Genomic DNA, 15,805 nt, shown 5'->3' on the forward strand with positions numbered 1-15,805 from the left:
CCTGAACATCATAGAGTGCTACAATATTTTCATGCTGAAGTTCCTGTTAAGGAAATTGAGAATTCAAAATATTTATATTATTTCTAATTTTAATATATTTCAATATGCAAACACAATTACTTTAAGTATATACACACATATATATATACATACCTATTTCTAGTATTCTACACACACTTTTACTACTAGATCATAACAATCTACTAAAGAATAAGAGGAAATGTGCCTGATAAACTTTACTTGGGGCCTAAATTTCTTTTCACCACCATCATTTTTACAAAATAAATTGTCATAATTAGTATGACCACAGACTTTCTGGTAGTCTTTTTAAAATTTAATCCACAATTTCTAACAGCAATAGAGGCATAAAATTCCAAAGTAGTTTTTAAAAGCACATTATTTGCCTGAAAGAAAATGAAGTATAATTCTTAGCTCTAAGAGCTATAGTTCTTAATGAAGAGCTCTCCAAAGAATAGTAGTTTTCATGAAAGCTGGTGTTAGATGACGGTTCCATGTTCATATTAGTTCGGGCAATGCTGGGTTAAGTACACCTGAACCGGTGTCTTCCTTGCATGATTACTTCCGCTTTCTTTAAGGAGCCAAGCGCTTTGTGACTCTCCAAGAAGTATTTGGTAAGTGGGATTTTCCACACTAACCAGACCATAGGACCCTTTTATTCCCCCTCAAAGCATCCCATTTGAACAACACTGCTTGGGAGTAATCTAAAAAGACCACTTCCAAAGAAAACAACTTTCTTCAATTTTCAAGGGAAAAAGATCCCAACTGTTCCAGTCTCCCCAAAAACATCAACTGTAGCATGGAAGGGATCCACAGGAAAGGTAAATAATTTAACAGGGGACTGCATCTTCTCAAACAGTAACAAAGAAATTTTAAATAGAATCCCTCTGAGCAATGGCCAAAAGCCACAAACACTTATTTTTAAAAATATATTCTGAGTCCTCAACGTTTCCAAAACCTGAGCATGAAAAAATGAGAGCAACAGTTGAAAATTCTCAAACTTGGGTCCAACTTCCAAAACAGTAAAGGATGTCATCATGTATTCATTTAATTTAAAATCAGGTTTAACCTAGTATCAAAGAACACATAAACATACCTTTAATATTTTAATTTCTTTCCCAAGCAGTATTTGTGATTTTGACAAGTTCTTTTTATTAATACTTTTAATGGCTACCTCCCAATCTGTTTTCTGAAAAGGAAAAACGATGTTATTACTGGAAATTATGCCACACAAGTAGAAATCTGTAAGCACAAAAGATGTTTTTAGCAAACTCGTATACAACGCGGGGCGGGGAGAGGGGGACCGACACACATGCATCTCTGACAACAGGAATAATTTCAAAATTACAAGCTAATGTCCTACCAGACAGCCACTAAAATAATAAATATGAAGACTACATAATAACTAGCATGAAGTTATGAAAAAAGGACAGTTTACAACCACTTAAAAGTGAGGGAGAAATGTAGATAATAAACTGGAAGGTGGTATGGTTAACTGAAAAGTTTTCTGATAGTTTGGCAGGATTAAACTGTGTCCCTTTTCTTGAATTTTAAGTTTTTTTCATAATAAATAAAGAGTAAGCAGTTATTACTTTGATAAGCCACAGAGCCAGCCCACTTTTAACATGCCCCCGGGCAACAATCAGAACTGCCAAACCCCTGTGATTATTTCCACTCTCCAGATGGCTTGCCAAATCCTTTAAATTCTACAACTCCATGTGACCCTCTCCGCTAAAGAGCAAAAGCTTTAAAAAAATTTTTTAACCGGTTTTCGTGTTTACTTGGATTGCACAATGGAGCGCCCAATCATCTTTTCCGCTCGGAGCCAGCCCATCTAACCCTAGGAAGGGAAGATGGGACAGGGCTCGTCGGGGTGTGGAGAAACCAAGGCTGGGAAATGCGATAGCCCCGACTTGGACAAAGTCTCTGGCTAGCGGGAAACTAGCCCGTTTTCCGCTGGCTCTGCAATTATCGACCTCAAAATGACGAGGCTGGCAGCCCAGGGCGGGGGGGGAACCTAAGGTCGATCCACGCCCAGGCCGGGCCGTGCACCTCTAAAGATTCGGGGGTGCACTGAGGTGGAAAGGCTTCTCCGGGAGAGTGAGTCCCTAAGAGCTCTCCGGTTACCAGGCGCTCTGGAAGGAGAGGAAATCAGCGGCAGGGCGGCCCGTCGGTAGGTGGAGCGCTGCCTAGCGGCTTCGGCTTCCAAACAATCCTCACACGACCAAAACAAACCCCACGACACTGACAGCGCCGCGCGCACAATGACAGGCCTCGGGGTGGCGAGCCAAGCCAGGGGGCCTCGGAGCCCGCGGCGTCGCAAGTTTCAGGACCTCCGGGCGCGACCCACGGTCCTGGCCTCGTCCCGGCCCGCGGGGCTCACCTGGCGGTGCCGCCCCCGGAAGACCACCGCGAAGGCCCCGTGTCCCACAAGGTCCCTCTTGCTGTACTCGAAGTCGCCCACCACCTCCATGGCCGCGCCCCCGAGACATGCAGCGGGCGGGCGGGCGGGCGGGCGGCGCGGCGCGCCGGGATCAGCACCGCGAGCCCGCCGGCCTGGAGCGCGCCTGCGGCCCGCCGGGCTGGGGCAGCTGAGGCCCCGGGCCCGGGCGGACGCTCATGCCGAGAGGCCGGAGTGGGAAAGGGGAAGGCCGCCGCGCGGGGCCGGGGTCAGCGAGGCCTGGCCCGGCCCCGGCAGCTCCTCATGTCCCGGCCCGCCGCCGGCCCGGACTCCCTGGAGAAGCGGCCTCGGCACTGCCGGGCCAGGAGCGCCGCCGTCGTCACTGTGAGTCCCCGGAGCCGCACGCGCGCCCGGGAGAGGTGCGGAGTCCGGTCCTCCCCATCCCCAGCTCTTCCGGCCGCTGCGGCCCTGGTCGCCCGGGGCGCTGCTGCGACCACGGCCGCCGCCCTAGCCCCACACAGCCGCGCTCCCCGCGCTCCCAGTGGTAGGACGCAACGCACAGAGCGCCGGCCACTCCCGTCCAACTGCCGACCCTCCGCGACGTCAGCACTTCTTGTAGGACGCAGCGCGCTCCCGAGCTCCGCTCCCTCCGCCAGGAAAAAGAATGCGCGCACCTTGGGCTGAGGCGCCCACTGCCTGAAGGAGACCCAGTGTCTCGTGCAGGCAGGGAAGGAGGGTTCGAGCTGCTGTGGCCACAGCTAGTGACCCGCTGCAGCCTCCGCGCCGGGCCTGGGAACAGATTCCAGCCGCCACACCCCGGGCCGGCCGGCAAGTAGAATTCGAACTCAAACCGCAGATGGGACGGGGCATCGCTGGTGCAGGGAAGACCCCAGGAATCCGGTGAAGGCAAAGGGTGTATCCTAGAATCCAGCCTTCCCTGCGCCCTTTAAAGCCCGAGGTCTCACAGCCAAACTACCGGCCTTCCCCTACCTTTCTGCGATTACTGCTCAGGGACCCTGAAGAGATAGTGTCGGGGGTAGGGAGGGGGCACACCTTTTAGTTCCCTTGACTTGTGTAAAAAGCTGATGACAGCCCACAGCACCCCTCCCAGAGAAATGTTTATGCATTCAGACTCGGTATTGCATACATTTTCAACAGCTCTAACAGAACCTCGGCTTCTCAGCCTCCGAGTGTCCTGCCAATCCTGGCCAAAGAGAGCTTTCTTTTCTACCTGATTATTAAAGTTCAAGTTCAGGTTTGTCAATTTTCCCTCAAGGAAGTGTCTTGCAAAAGCATTTTATAAACAATATGCTTGAAAATGTCATAGAACACTAAGGCCCCACGCTGTGCTGTACATTCAATTCCTCAGTGTATTCGCTCACAGGTTATCCCTCACCACCAGAATTACTTTCCCACCCCAGGCCTACCCTGCAAACTGACTTCTGAAGGTGGGCAGGAACCCTAAAACCTCCAACTGCAGTTCTGAGAGGAACCCTCTCCCTTCCTCAAACCCTCAACATGCAAGGTCTTGGATCCCTGCTCTCACCACTGTGTACAAATACATAATTCTATCCCTTCTTCAAAATCTGCCCCAAGTGATTGTTAGACACTGAAAATCTGGAGCCTTCAAAAATTAACAGCAAGTGAAGCAAGTTTGTACATACACACAAAAGTTCATTTGGAGATGTTTCCTTACCTCTTTGAAAGATTCTCTATAGTACATCTTTAAATATGAGTATTTCATAGGATATAGGATTTAATGTGTCAACATTCATTTTAAAATGGCTCTTCAGGAATATGTATCATAATGGGATGTAGGACCCTGAAGAAGTCACTTAACCTCCCATGTCTCAGTTTCCTCATCCATAAAATGAACATAATTACAGCAGTGCCCTTAGTGGGCTGGTTAAACTAGTTAAATGTGTAAGAGCTTAGAACAGTGGCTAGCTTGTACAAAGCAAAAGCACTATTCAAGTGTTTGTCAGGTCAGTAAACTGAGATCAAAGCTGGCCTTATATGATACTTCCCAGCCCCGGAGTAGCTCCCTTAGTATCATTCTCTCTTCCCTCCTCTGTCCACTCTCCAGGTGGTTCTTACCTGAATAGATTACAAGCATTTCTGCTCCAGCGAGGGACTGTCCATATCTGTGTCAGGGAAGTTTATCTAACAGATGTCTGGAGAATTCACTTCCTATGAACTTTCTCTGAAGAAGTGATTACTATAAAATTTCTGGACAGCAAGGAACAGCAGAGATGGGGATAACATACCTGGACTAGGCTGGCAGCCTTTCCCACACATCACCTGGCCTCTGGGCATATGTACAGTGTGGTAACATCTCACAGAGCAAAGCGACAACCCTCCCAGCCCACCCAGGGGGGCTCACGCTGCCAGCTCCATGGTCTGTCTGCTGAGGTGCCTCCCTCTGGGAGCAGCACTTTGGACTCTGCTGGTCACCTCACTGTCCAGATGAGGACAAGTGTACCCTTTGTCAACTGAGCCAGCGCATATTTTACACATATCTGTGCTTCAGAGCTTATGTCATGAGACATTATTCGTAACCTGGCTCTGTTCACAAGGTTGCATCCTCTAGGAATTGAATTGAATTGAATTGAATTATTAACTAATTAATATACAAAATTTTGAACTGTTTATATTTAATGTTATAATTACATCCCCACACTAGGACATTAGGAAGATGCTTTTAAGAAGCTACCAGAAGCCCTTAATTCAGACCAGTGTCATGTACCATATGCACAGGCCAAGCAAGGGCTCCATTGCTTTAAAAAAATTAAGTATGCAGCTTGTGCACATTAGGGTTTCTGACTTCACTAGTTATAGAAAAGAAGTGGTGGGGGCAGAGGAAGCTTTGCTAAGGGAATGTTTAGTTAGGACTATGTTGATAGCAAGTAACAAATACCAAATGTGATAAAGTAAAAAATGCTGGAGGAATGTAGGTAACAATACAGGTGTGCCTCTCAGCGTCCCCAGACAAGCCTCAAGGTCAAACGGCCAGCAGAAGCAAGTACTCAAAGCACTGCTTCCATCTGCGTGCCTGCTTCTTTCTTCTTCCATCTCAAGGCTCCTTCGAAATGGCAGAAGGGCTTAAGCATTCACAGGCCCCAGTCCCAGACCCAAATTCTTAAGGAAGGGATTCTGATTAGCCAGACTTAGGGTAGGTGCCCTGATCATCTTAAGCCAGGGAATGGAGTTGCGGGAGAGAAAGGAAGGAGACTTGTAAAGCCGGGGCTGCCCCCAAGGCAAGCCTGCAGAGCCAGAGAGAGGAAGGAGGAGATGCCCCAGAAGCAGGGACTGAATCGGCAGTCCCAGGAGTGTTTACCATCAGTCAAATTCAGGCATTATTCAGAAAAGGAGTCAAGGGGGATTTTTTTTATTAAGGTATCATTTATATACAATTTTACAAAGGCTTCATGTGACCAACATTGTGGTTACAACACTCACCCATATTATCAAGTCCCCCCTCACCCCACTGCAGTCACTGTCCATCAGTATAGTAAGATGCTATAGAGTTGTTGCTTGTCTTCTCCACACTGTACTGCCTTCCCCGTGATCTACCTATATTGTGAGTGCTAATTATAATGCCCCTTAAACCCCCTCTCCCTGTGATAAACATAGGGGTGCAATTTGACCCAGGAATTCCACTTCTAGGAATTTACCCTAAGAATGCAGCAGCCCAGTTTGAAAAAGACAGATGCACCCCTATGTTTATCGCAGCACTATTTACAACAGCCAAGAAATGGAAGCAACCTAAGTGTCCATCAGTAGATGAATGGATAAAGAAGATGTGGTACATATACACAATGGAATATTATGCAGCCATAAGAAAGAAAGAAAACCTATCATTTGCAAAAACATGGATGGAGCTGGAGGGTATTATGCTCAGTGAAATAAGCCAGGCAGAGAAAGACAAGTGCCAAATGATTTCACTCATCTGTGGAGTATAAGAACGAAGAGAAAACCTGAAGGAACAGAACAGCAACAGACTCACAGAACCCAAGAATGGACTACTAACAGTTACCAAAGGGAAAGGGACTGGGGAGGATGGGTGGGAAGGGAAAGATAAGGGCAGGGAAAAAGAAAGGGGGCATTACGATTAGCATGTATAATGTAGGGGGAGCATGGGGAGGGCTGTGCAACACAGTGAAGACAAGTAGTGATTCTACAGCATCTTACTACGCTGATGGACAGTGACTGTAATGGGGGGTGTGGGGGGGACTTGGTGAAGGGGGGAGCCTAGTAAACATAATGTTCTTCATGTAATTGTAGATTAATGATAACAAAAAAAAAAAAAACCATAGGGGTGCATATGTCTTTTTGAATCAAGGATCTTGTTTTTTCCGGTAAATTCTTAGCAGTGGAATTCCTGGGTCAAATGGTATTTCTTTTTTTAGTTTTTTGAGGAACCTCCATACTGCTTTCCACAGTGGTTGAACTAATATACATTCCCACCAATAGTGTAGGAGGGTTCAGCAAGGGGGATTTTTCATTTGCTTCTGAAATCTCTGAGTTACCAATCTGATTGATTCACTTCCATTGTTATTAATTTGTCCTGTTAACTGTGTGCGTGTGTGTGTGTGTGCGTGTGCGTGTGTATAAACATGCCTACTGATAAACTGTTGAAAGATCCCAGTACTGTGTAACAGTAACTTCAACAAGACGTAAAATTAATTAGTGATATAAATTCTAGTATAAACTAAGGTTATCAGCCAAATGCTATAAGATGTTGTGATGATAAGAAGAAAAGTAATTCATTCAGGAAATTCATCAGGAATGTAAACATTCTCAGGAAAGTAAATATGAGAAATGTCTGCAGCCTAGTCTCCTGGGCAGGGAGGATTTCTGAGTTTTAGGAGAATCACCAGTTTATTATAATCTTCAAATCACAACATGGCTACTGTTTCCATTTTCATTCTATTGCTTCTACTTTGATTATACTGTTAATGCTTTGAAATTCTTGTGAATAGTGTGCAGAGATTTGATACTTATACATGCATGAATTTTTTTAAGATTATGGAAATAAGCACTTATAAGAAAGCTACAACAAAGTTTGGATATATTTCTTAAAACTTTTAGGAAATACCATAAACACAGTCTTCTGAATTATAAATATAAAACTTCTGAAATTGTATAAAAAATAAATTTCAGTCTTGGGGTTTCTGATTCTCTGGTAATATGACAACAGCAAGGAGCATCTTTCTATATTATGTAAGAACCGGGACAAAATTTGCATTTCTAAAATGAAAAATAATTCGATTATTTCAACCAAAAGCATGAGTAGCTTATTTTGTTCCTTCTGTAACTAAGACCCAAACAGTGTTCAAACTTGAATCCTTAAGAGTTAAAATTGCTAAGCTCATATTCCAGAGGAATAGCCATAATGTTCCTTTAGTGTTAATGGTTGAAATTAAGAACTGGGATAAATTTCAAGAAAATTATGATTCAGTTTTCCAAATAAATCATTGGAAAACATTAAAAGGCCTAAAAGAAATTTTTTTTGATGTGATGATAAAGAAAATGAAAAAAATTTTAAATTTCAAAAGAATTTTTTAAAATTTGGTATCATTAATCTACAATTACATGAAGGACATTATGTTTACTAGGCTCCCCCCTTCACCAAGTCCCCCCTACATACCCGTTCACAGTCACTGTCCATCAACATCGTAAGATGCTGTAAAACCACTACTTGTCTTCTCTGTGTTGCACAGCCCTCCCCGTGTCCCCCCCCACACTATACATGTTAATCTAATGCCCCCTTTCTTTTTCCCGCCCTTATCCCTCCCTTCCCACCCATCGTCCCCAGTCCCTTTCCCTTTGGTAACTATTAGTCCATTCTTGGGTTCTGTGCTTCTGCTGCTGTTTTGTTCCTTCAGTTTTCTTTTGTTCTTATACTCCACATATGAGTGAAATCACTTGGTATTTGTCTTTCTCCGCCTGGCTTATTTCACTGAGCATAATACCCTCTAGCTCCATCCATGTTGTTGCAAATGGTAGGATCTGTTTTTTTCTTATAGCTGAGTAATATTCCATTGTGTATATGTACAACATCTTCTTTATCCATTCATCTAAAGATGGACATTTAGGTTGCTTCCATATCTTGGCTATTGCAAATAGTGCAGTGATAAACATAGGGGTGCATCTGTCTTTTTCAAACTGGAGTGCTGCATTCTTAGGGTAAATTCCTAGAAGTGGAATTCCTGGGTCAAATGGTATTTCTATTTTGAGCATTCTGAGGAACCTCCATACTGCTTTCCACAATGGCTGAACTAATTTACATTCCCACCAGCAGTGTAGGAGGGTTCCCCTTTCTCCACAACCTCGCCAACATTTGTTGTTGTTTGTCTTTTGGATGGTAGCCATCCTTACTGGTGTGAGGTGATATCACATTGTGGTTTTGATTTGCATTTCTCTGATGACAAGTGATGTGGAGCATCTTTTCATGTGTCTGTTGGCCATCTGAATTTCTTCTTTAGAGAACTGTCTATTCAGCTCCTCTGCCCATTTTTTAATTGGATTATTTGCTTTTTGTTTGTTGAGGTGTGTGAGCTCTTTATATATTTTGGATGTCAACCCTTTATCGGATCTGTCATTTATTAATATATTCTCCCATACTGTAGGATACCTTTTTGTTCTATTGATGGTGTCCTTTGCTGTACAGAAGCTTTTCAGCTTGATATAGTCTCACTTGTTCATTTTTGCTTTTGTTTCCTTTGCCCGGGGAGATACTTTCAAGAAGAGGTCACTCATGTTTATGTCTAAGAGATTTTTGCCTATGTTTTTCTCTAAGAGTTTTATGGTTTCATGACTTATATTCAAGTCTTTGATCCATTTCGAATTTACTTTTGTGTATGGGGTTAGATAGTGATCCAGTTTCATTCTCTTACATGTAGCTGTCCAGTTTTGCCAGCACCATCTGTTGAAGAGACTGTCATTTCCCCATTGTATGTCCATGGCCCCTTTATCGAATATTAGTTGACCATATATGTTTGGGTTAATGTTTGGAGTCTCTATTCTGTTCCATTGGTCTGTGGCTCTGTTCTTGTGCCAGTACCAAATTGTCTTGATTACTGTGGCTTTGTAGTAGAGCTTGAAGTTGGGGAGTGAGATCCCCCCCACTTTATTCTTCCTTCTCAGGATTGCTTTAGCTATTCGGGGTCTTTGGTGTTTCCATATGAATTTTTGAACTATTAGTTCCAGTTCATTGAAGAATGCTGTTGGTAATTTGATAGGGATTGCATCGAATTTGTATATTGCTTTGGGCAGGATGGCCATTTTGACAATATTAATTCTTCCTAGCCAGGAGCATGGGATGAGTTTCCATTTGTTAGTGACTCTTTAATTTCTCTTAGGAGTGTCTTACAGTTTTCAGGGTATAGGTCTTTCACTTCCTTGGTTAGGTTTATTCCTAGGTATTTTATTCTTTTTGATGCTATTGTGAATGGAATTGTCTTCCTGATCTCTCTTTCTATTAGTTCATTGTTAGTGTGTAGGAAAGCCACAGATTTCTGTGTGTTAATTTTGTATCCTGCAACTTTGCTGAATTCTGATATTAGTTCTGGTAGCTTTGGAGTGGAGTCGTTAAGGTTTTTTATGTACAGTATCATGTCATCTGCAAATAGTGACAGTTTGACTTCTTTATCAATCTGGATTCCTTGTATTTCTTTGTTTTGTCTAATTGCCATGGCTAGGACCTCCAGTACTAAGTTGAATAACTGTGGGGAGAGTGGGCATCCCTGTCTTGTTCCCGATCGCAGAGGAAAAGCTTTCAGCTTCTTGCTGTTCAGTATGATGTTAGCTATGGGTTTATCATATATGGCCTTTATTATGTTGAGGTACTTGCCCTCTATTCCCATTTTGCTGAGAGTTTTTATCATGAATGGATGTTGAATTTTGTCGAATGCTTTTTCAGCATCTATGGAGATGGTCATGTGGTTTTTGTCCTTCTTTTTGTTTATATGGTGGATGATGTTGATGGATTTTCGAATGTTGTACCATCCTTGCGTCCCGAGGATGAATCCCACTTGGTCATGGTGTATGATCCCTTTGATGTATTTTTGAATTCAGTTTGCTAATATTTTGTTGAGTATTTTTGCATCTACGTTCATCAGGGATATTGGTCTGTGGTTTTCTTTTTTGGTTTGGTCTTTGCCTGGTTTTGGTATTAGGGTGATGCTGGCTTCATAGAATGAGTTTGGGACTATTCCCTCCTCTTCTATTTTTTGGAAAACTTTAAGGAGAATGGGTATTATGTCTTATCTGTATGTCTGACAAAATTCCGAGGTAAATCCATCTGGCCCGGGGGTTTTGTTCTTGGGTAGTTTTTTGATTACTGCTTCAATTTCGTTGCTGGTAATTGGTCTGTTTAGATTTTCTGTTTCTTTCTGGGTCAGTCTTGGAAGGTTGTATTTTTCTAGGAAGTTGTCCATTTCTCCTAGGTTTCCCAGCTTGTTAGCATATAGGTTTTCATAGTATTCTCTAATAATTCTTTGTATTTCTGTGGGGTCCGTCGTGATTTTTCCATTCTCGTTTCTGATTCTGTTGATGTGTATTGAGTCTCTTTTTCTTTTAATAAGTCTGGCTAGAGGCTTATCTATTTTGTTTATTTTCTCGAAGAACCAGCTCTTGGTTTCATTGATTTTTTCTATTGTTTCTTCTCAAATGTATTTATTTCTTCTCTGATCTTTATTATGTCCCTCCTTCTGCTGACCTTAGGCCTCATTTGTTCTTCTTTTCCCAGTTTCGGTAATTGTGATATTAGACTATTCATTTGGGATTTTTCTTCCTTCTTTAAATATGCCTGGATTGCTATATACTTTACTCTTGAGTCTGCTTTCACTGCGTCCCACAGGAGTTGGGGCTTTGTGTTGTTGTTGTCCTTTGTTTCCATATATTGCTGGATCTCCATTTTAATTTGGTCATTGATGCATTGATTATTTAGGAGCATGTTGTTGAGCCTCCCATGTGTTTGAGAGCCTTTTTGCTTTCTTTGTACAATTTATTTCTAGTTTTATACCTTTGTGGTCTGAAAAGTTGGTTGGTAGGATTTCAGTCTTTTGGAATTTACTGAGGTTCTTTTTGTGTCCTAGTATGTGGTCTGTTCAGGAGAATGTTCCATGTGCACTTGAGAAGAATGTATATCCTGTTGCTTTTGGATGCAGAGTTCTGTAGATGTCTATTAGGTCCATCTGTTCTAGTGTGTTGTTCAGTGCCTCTGTGTCCTTACTTATTTTCTGTCTGGTGAATCTGTCCTTTGGAGTGAGTGGTGTGTTGAAGTCTCCCAGAATGAATGCATTGCATTCTATTTCCTCCTTTAATTCTGTTAGTATTTGTTTCACATATGTTGGTGCTCCTGTGTTGGGTGCATATATATTTAGAATGGTTATATCCTCTTGTTGGACTGAGCCCTTTATCGTTATGTAATGTCCTTCTTTATCTTTTGTTACTTTCTTTATTTTGAAGTCTATTTTGTCTGATACTAGTATTGCAACACCTGCTTTTTTCTCTCTGTTGTTTGCATGAAATATGTTTTTCCATTCCTTGACTTTAAGTCTGTGCATGTCTTTGGGTTTGAGGTGAGTCTCTTGTAAGCAGCATATGGATGGGTCTTGGTCTTGCTTTTTTATCCATTCTATTACTCTGTGTCTTTTGGTTGGTGCATTCAGTCCATTTACATTTAGGGTGATTATTGAAAGGTATGTACTTATTGCCATTGCAGGCTTTAAGTTTGTGGTTACCAAAGGTTCAAGGTTAGCTTCTTTACTATCTTATTGTCTAACTTAACTTGCTTATTGAGCTATTATAAACACAGTCTGATGATTCTTTATTTCTCTCCCTTCTTATTCCTCCTCCTCCCTTCTTCATATGTTGGGTGTTTTGTTGTGTGCTCTTTTTAGGAGTGCTCCCATCTAGACCAGTCCCTGTAAGATGCCCTGTAGAGGTGGTTTGTGGGAGGCAAATTCCCTCAACTTTTGCTTGTCTGGGAATTGTTTAATCCCTCCTTCATATTTAAATGATATTCATGCTGGATACAGTATTCTTGGTTAAAGGCCCTTCTGTTTCATTGCATTAAGTATATCATGCCATTCTCTTCTGGCCTGTAGGGTTTCTGTTGAGAAGTCTGATGATAGCCTGATGGGTTTTCCTTTGTAGGTGACCTTTTTTTTCTCTCTGGCTGCCTTTAATACTTTGTCCTTGTCTTTGATCTTTGCCATTTTAATTATTATGTTTCTTGGTGTTGCCCTCCTTGGATCCCTTGTTATGGGAGCTCTGTGTACCTCTGTGGTCTGAGAGGCCATTTCCTCCCCTAGTTTGGGGAAGTTTTCAGCAATTATTTCTTCAAAGACACTTTCTATCCCTTTTTCTCTCTCTTATTCTTCTGGTACCCCTATAATGCGGATATTGTTCCATTTAGATTGTTCACTCAGTTCTCTTAAAATTCTTTCATTCCTGGAGATCCTTTTATCTCTCTCTGCATCAGCTTCTCTGTGTTCCTGTTCTCTGTTTTCTAGTCCATTAATGGTCTCTTGCATCTCGTCCATTCTGTTTTGAAGTCCTTCCAGAGCTTGTTTTATTTCTGTATTCTCCCTCCTTAGTTCTTGCATGTTTCTCTGCAAGTCCATTAGCATGGTCATGACTTTTGTTTTGAATTATTTTTCAGGAAGACTGGTTAAATCTATCTCCCCAGGTTCTTTCTCAGGGAAAGATGTAGCAGATGTCGAAGCTGTCTGGGTTAGTCTTGTCTGGATCAAATTTTTTTGCCTTTTCATGTTGATAGGTACAGTGGTGAGCTATTGGCTTTCTGTCAGCTGGGAGAGCTAAGGCTTTCCACTTGCTCCTGGACTTTCTTTACTGGGAAAACTGCGACCCCTAGTGCCTTGTGTTGGGCAATTGCGTGTAGACTGGGTCTCTGTATCTTGCCCGGCCAGTGTGGAGGAAGCTCCCTTGCTGTGGGCGTGGCCAGCCTCAGGCTGCTGCTTTGCTATGGCGGGGCCCCAGAGGGGTAATGGACGGGGGGCTGTTTGGCTGTTTACCTCTGTGAGGGGTCTCAGATCTGTTCCCCAGGGGGTTAGTGCACCCGCAGTTCCCTGGAATTTCCAGCTGCTGGACTGTGATCCAGAATGCTTATGTCCAGCTGTGGTGTCCCTGTCCCTTTAAGACTTTCAAAAAGCACTCGCTTTTCTTTGTCACAGGGGCGCCAGCTTCAGGACCCACTCAAAGATCTTGCTGCCCTGTTTCCCTAGTTTCCAGCACCCCATGGATGCACTGTGTCTACACTCTGTTGCAGATGGCTGGGGCAGGTTGATTAGCAGTCCTGGGCTCCCTCTTCCTCCCCGCTCCAACTCCTCTCCTCCCACCAGGAGCTGGGGTGAGGGGTGCTCGGGTCCCGCCAGGCCGGGGCTTGTATTTTACCCCTTTCACCAGGTGCTGGGTTCTCGCAAGTGTGGATGTAGTCTGGCTGTTGTCCTGTGTCTTCTGGTCTCTTTTTTAGGATTAATTGTATTTGTTGTATTTTCAAAAATATGTATGTTTTTGGGAGGAGATTCCCACTGTCCTACTCATGCCGCCATCTTGGCTCCAAGCCTCTTCAAAAGAATTTTAATATAGAAATCTTAAACAGAATCTACTGTGTGGTTTAAAAAGAATATAACATCTTCCATCACGGTGGATTTACTAGAACTTCAAAAAAGAATACCATCAATGTAAATGCGTTGCTGCAATCTAGATTTTTGCTCCCTCCAATGAAGCACATGTCTACTGCAATGAGAAAACTACTGTTCCAGGTGGCTTCTCCAGAAACAGATGATGGCCTGGTGTTGGGATGCAAAATGATTGAAATTAACACCATTGACAGGAGCGGGTGGAAGCAAGATGGACTGAGGGAGAACTGGGTGATTCAGGCTTGATAAAGCCTGGGCCACCCTAGCAGAAAGCTCTGGAGCAAAACATCAGAGTTGATCTGCATTGAGCCCAAACACCCCAGCTCACTCATTACCTGGTGGGGCTGCCCAGGAGGCTGTGATCCCTGGCCTGCTAGGCTGCTCTCAGGCTGAGACACGGAAGGAGCAGAGATGGAGGCTGACTGTACTTCCTTAACTAGGCAGGGCATTCTTCCTCCCAGGGCAGGTCTGCGCTGCACATCGCCAATGCAACTACAACTTTTTGGAAAATTCAGGAGTCAAGCTGTTAAGTTTCTATTGCTATCAGTGACAAGTCTATTGTTTCACATACAAGTATTTTTGTTTTTGTTTTTTAAGAAAAATTGTTTGGAAACTTTCAGAGTGCTGTTGTGCTCCATTCATCCATCTGTTTTTCCCAAAGCACTAGGCTGCTAGGGTGGGCTCAGAAATTGCTGCCTTGCTGATTCCAAGGCTACTCACAGGTCAAGCCACAGATTAAGTAAGGTATTATTTATTGATATTTTAATCCCCTTTAGACTTGGATGGGTTGAAGAATCTTGAAAGAGGTTGGAGGAGACAAAATAAAACCCTGGTCTCCCAAGCTCACCACTCAGCCAAAGTCTTAGACTTTCAGAGGGAACTCAGGTCTGGAGGCTGAGCTGCAGGAAGAGAGTGTTTCTGGGAGGTTCTCAGCTCTGGGAAGGGGTATGCAGCTGCTCTGTGGATGTGTACTGGGGGCGGGGGAGGAGACAGAGAGGTGCTACAGCAATTTGTTCACATCTTGAGCTACTCTCTCCTCTGTTTGCTGGTTCACCTCCCAGCCCTGACCCAGCACTAGGGCTAATTACCTAAAGCTGAGTTTTGGTTCTCCTGCTTGTAAGGCTGGAGGCACTGGAGGGTAGGGCAAAGACAGTGCAGGCGGAGCAGAGACAGCACCAAGTAGCTCTGTGCCATATGGGGAAGGAACGAACAGCTCTTCCTGGATTCCAGTCCCATGACCTGCCAACAAACCCCAGAGGCAGACCCCCTCCACCTGGAAGGAGGAGAACTGGGCTGTCCATCACCTGACCCTGAGCCAATAAAAAAAACCCATCTACCCCTATCGTGGCTCACTTCCCCCTCCCTTCCCTGTTCTCTTAAAAACTACCGACCTCCCCTCCTGGGCGTGACTTCCCTGACCTGTGAGAGCCAGACCAGGGAACATCACCCAGGAATTGCGCTCAAATAAACTGCCTGGCCCTTTGTTGCCTCTCGTCGCCTGCTTATTTCGGCTAGAATTTATCTTACACTACTGTCCTCTGCCTTCCTGCCCAACATTAACTAGCATTTAGCTTCTCCTCCATCCACACTTAAACCCCCTCATGCCTTCCCCTTTGCACTGACCACACCCAAGAGGCCCAGTGCTGGGAAATCAGGCCTCATCACTTAGATCGTAACTTAAAGCCCGAGCAGATGTGGTGAACCAGATCCACCA

At 43.8% G+C, this 15,805-nt stretch overlaps 1 protein-coding gene across 4 annotated transcripts in view; it reads right to left on the reverse strand.

Moving 5' to 3' along the window:
- The window catches only part of ULK2 (unc-51 like autophagy activating kinase 2), a 152,972-nt gene extending 149,442 nt beyond the window's left edge, over window positions 1–3,530 (reverse strand). For 2 of the 4 annotated variants that reach the window (XM_036920682.2, XM_036920680.2), the window contains exons 1-3: window positions 2,402–3,525; window positions 1,115–1,207; window positions 2–43 (exon numbers count right to left, since the gene is read on the reverse strand). In XM_036920682.2, coding sequence (XP_036776577.2) covers window positions 2–43; window positions 1,115–1,207; window positions 2,402–2,491 — 225 coding nt within the window. In that variant the 5' untranslated portion in view covers window positions 2,492–3,525. Of the gene's footprint in view, window position 1; window positions 44–1,114; window positions 1,208–2,401 lie in introns of all 4 variants that reach the window. The other 2 variants (XM_036920681.2, XM_036920679.2) reach the window with 2 other exon arrangements.
- Between the last annotated feature and the right edge of the window lie 12,275 nt (window positions 3,531–15,805).

Source organism: Manis pentadactyla, chromosome 4 (genome assembly GCF_030020395.1).
Source record: "Manis pentadactyla isolate mManPen7 chromosome 4, mManPen7.hap1, whole genome shotgun sequence".
In the NCBI taxonomy this organism is placed as follows: Eukaryota; Metazoa; Chordata; class Mammalia; order Pholidota; family Manidae; genus Manis; species Manis pentadactyla.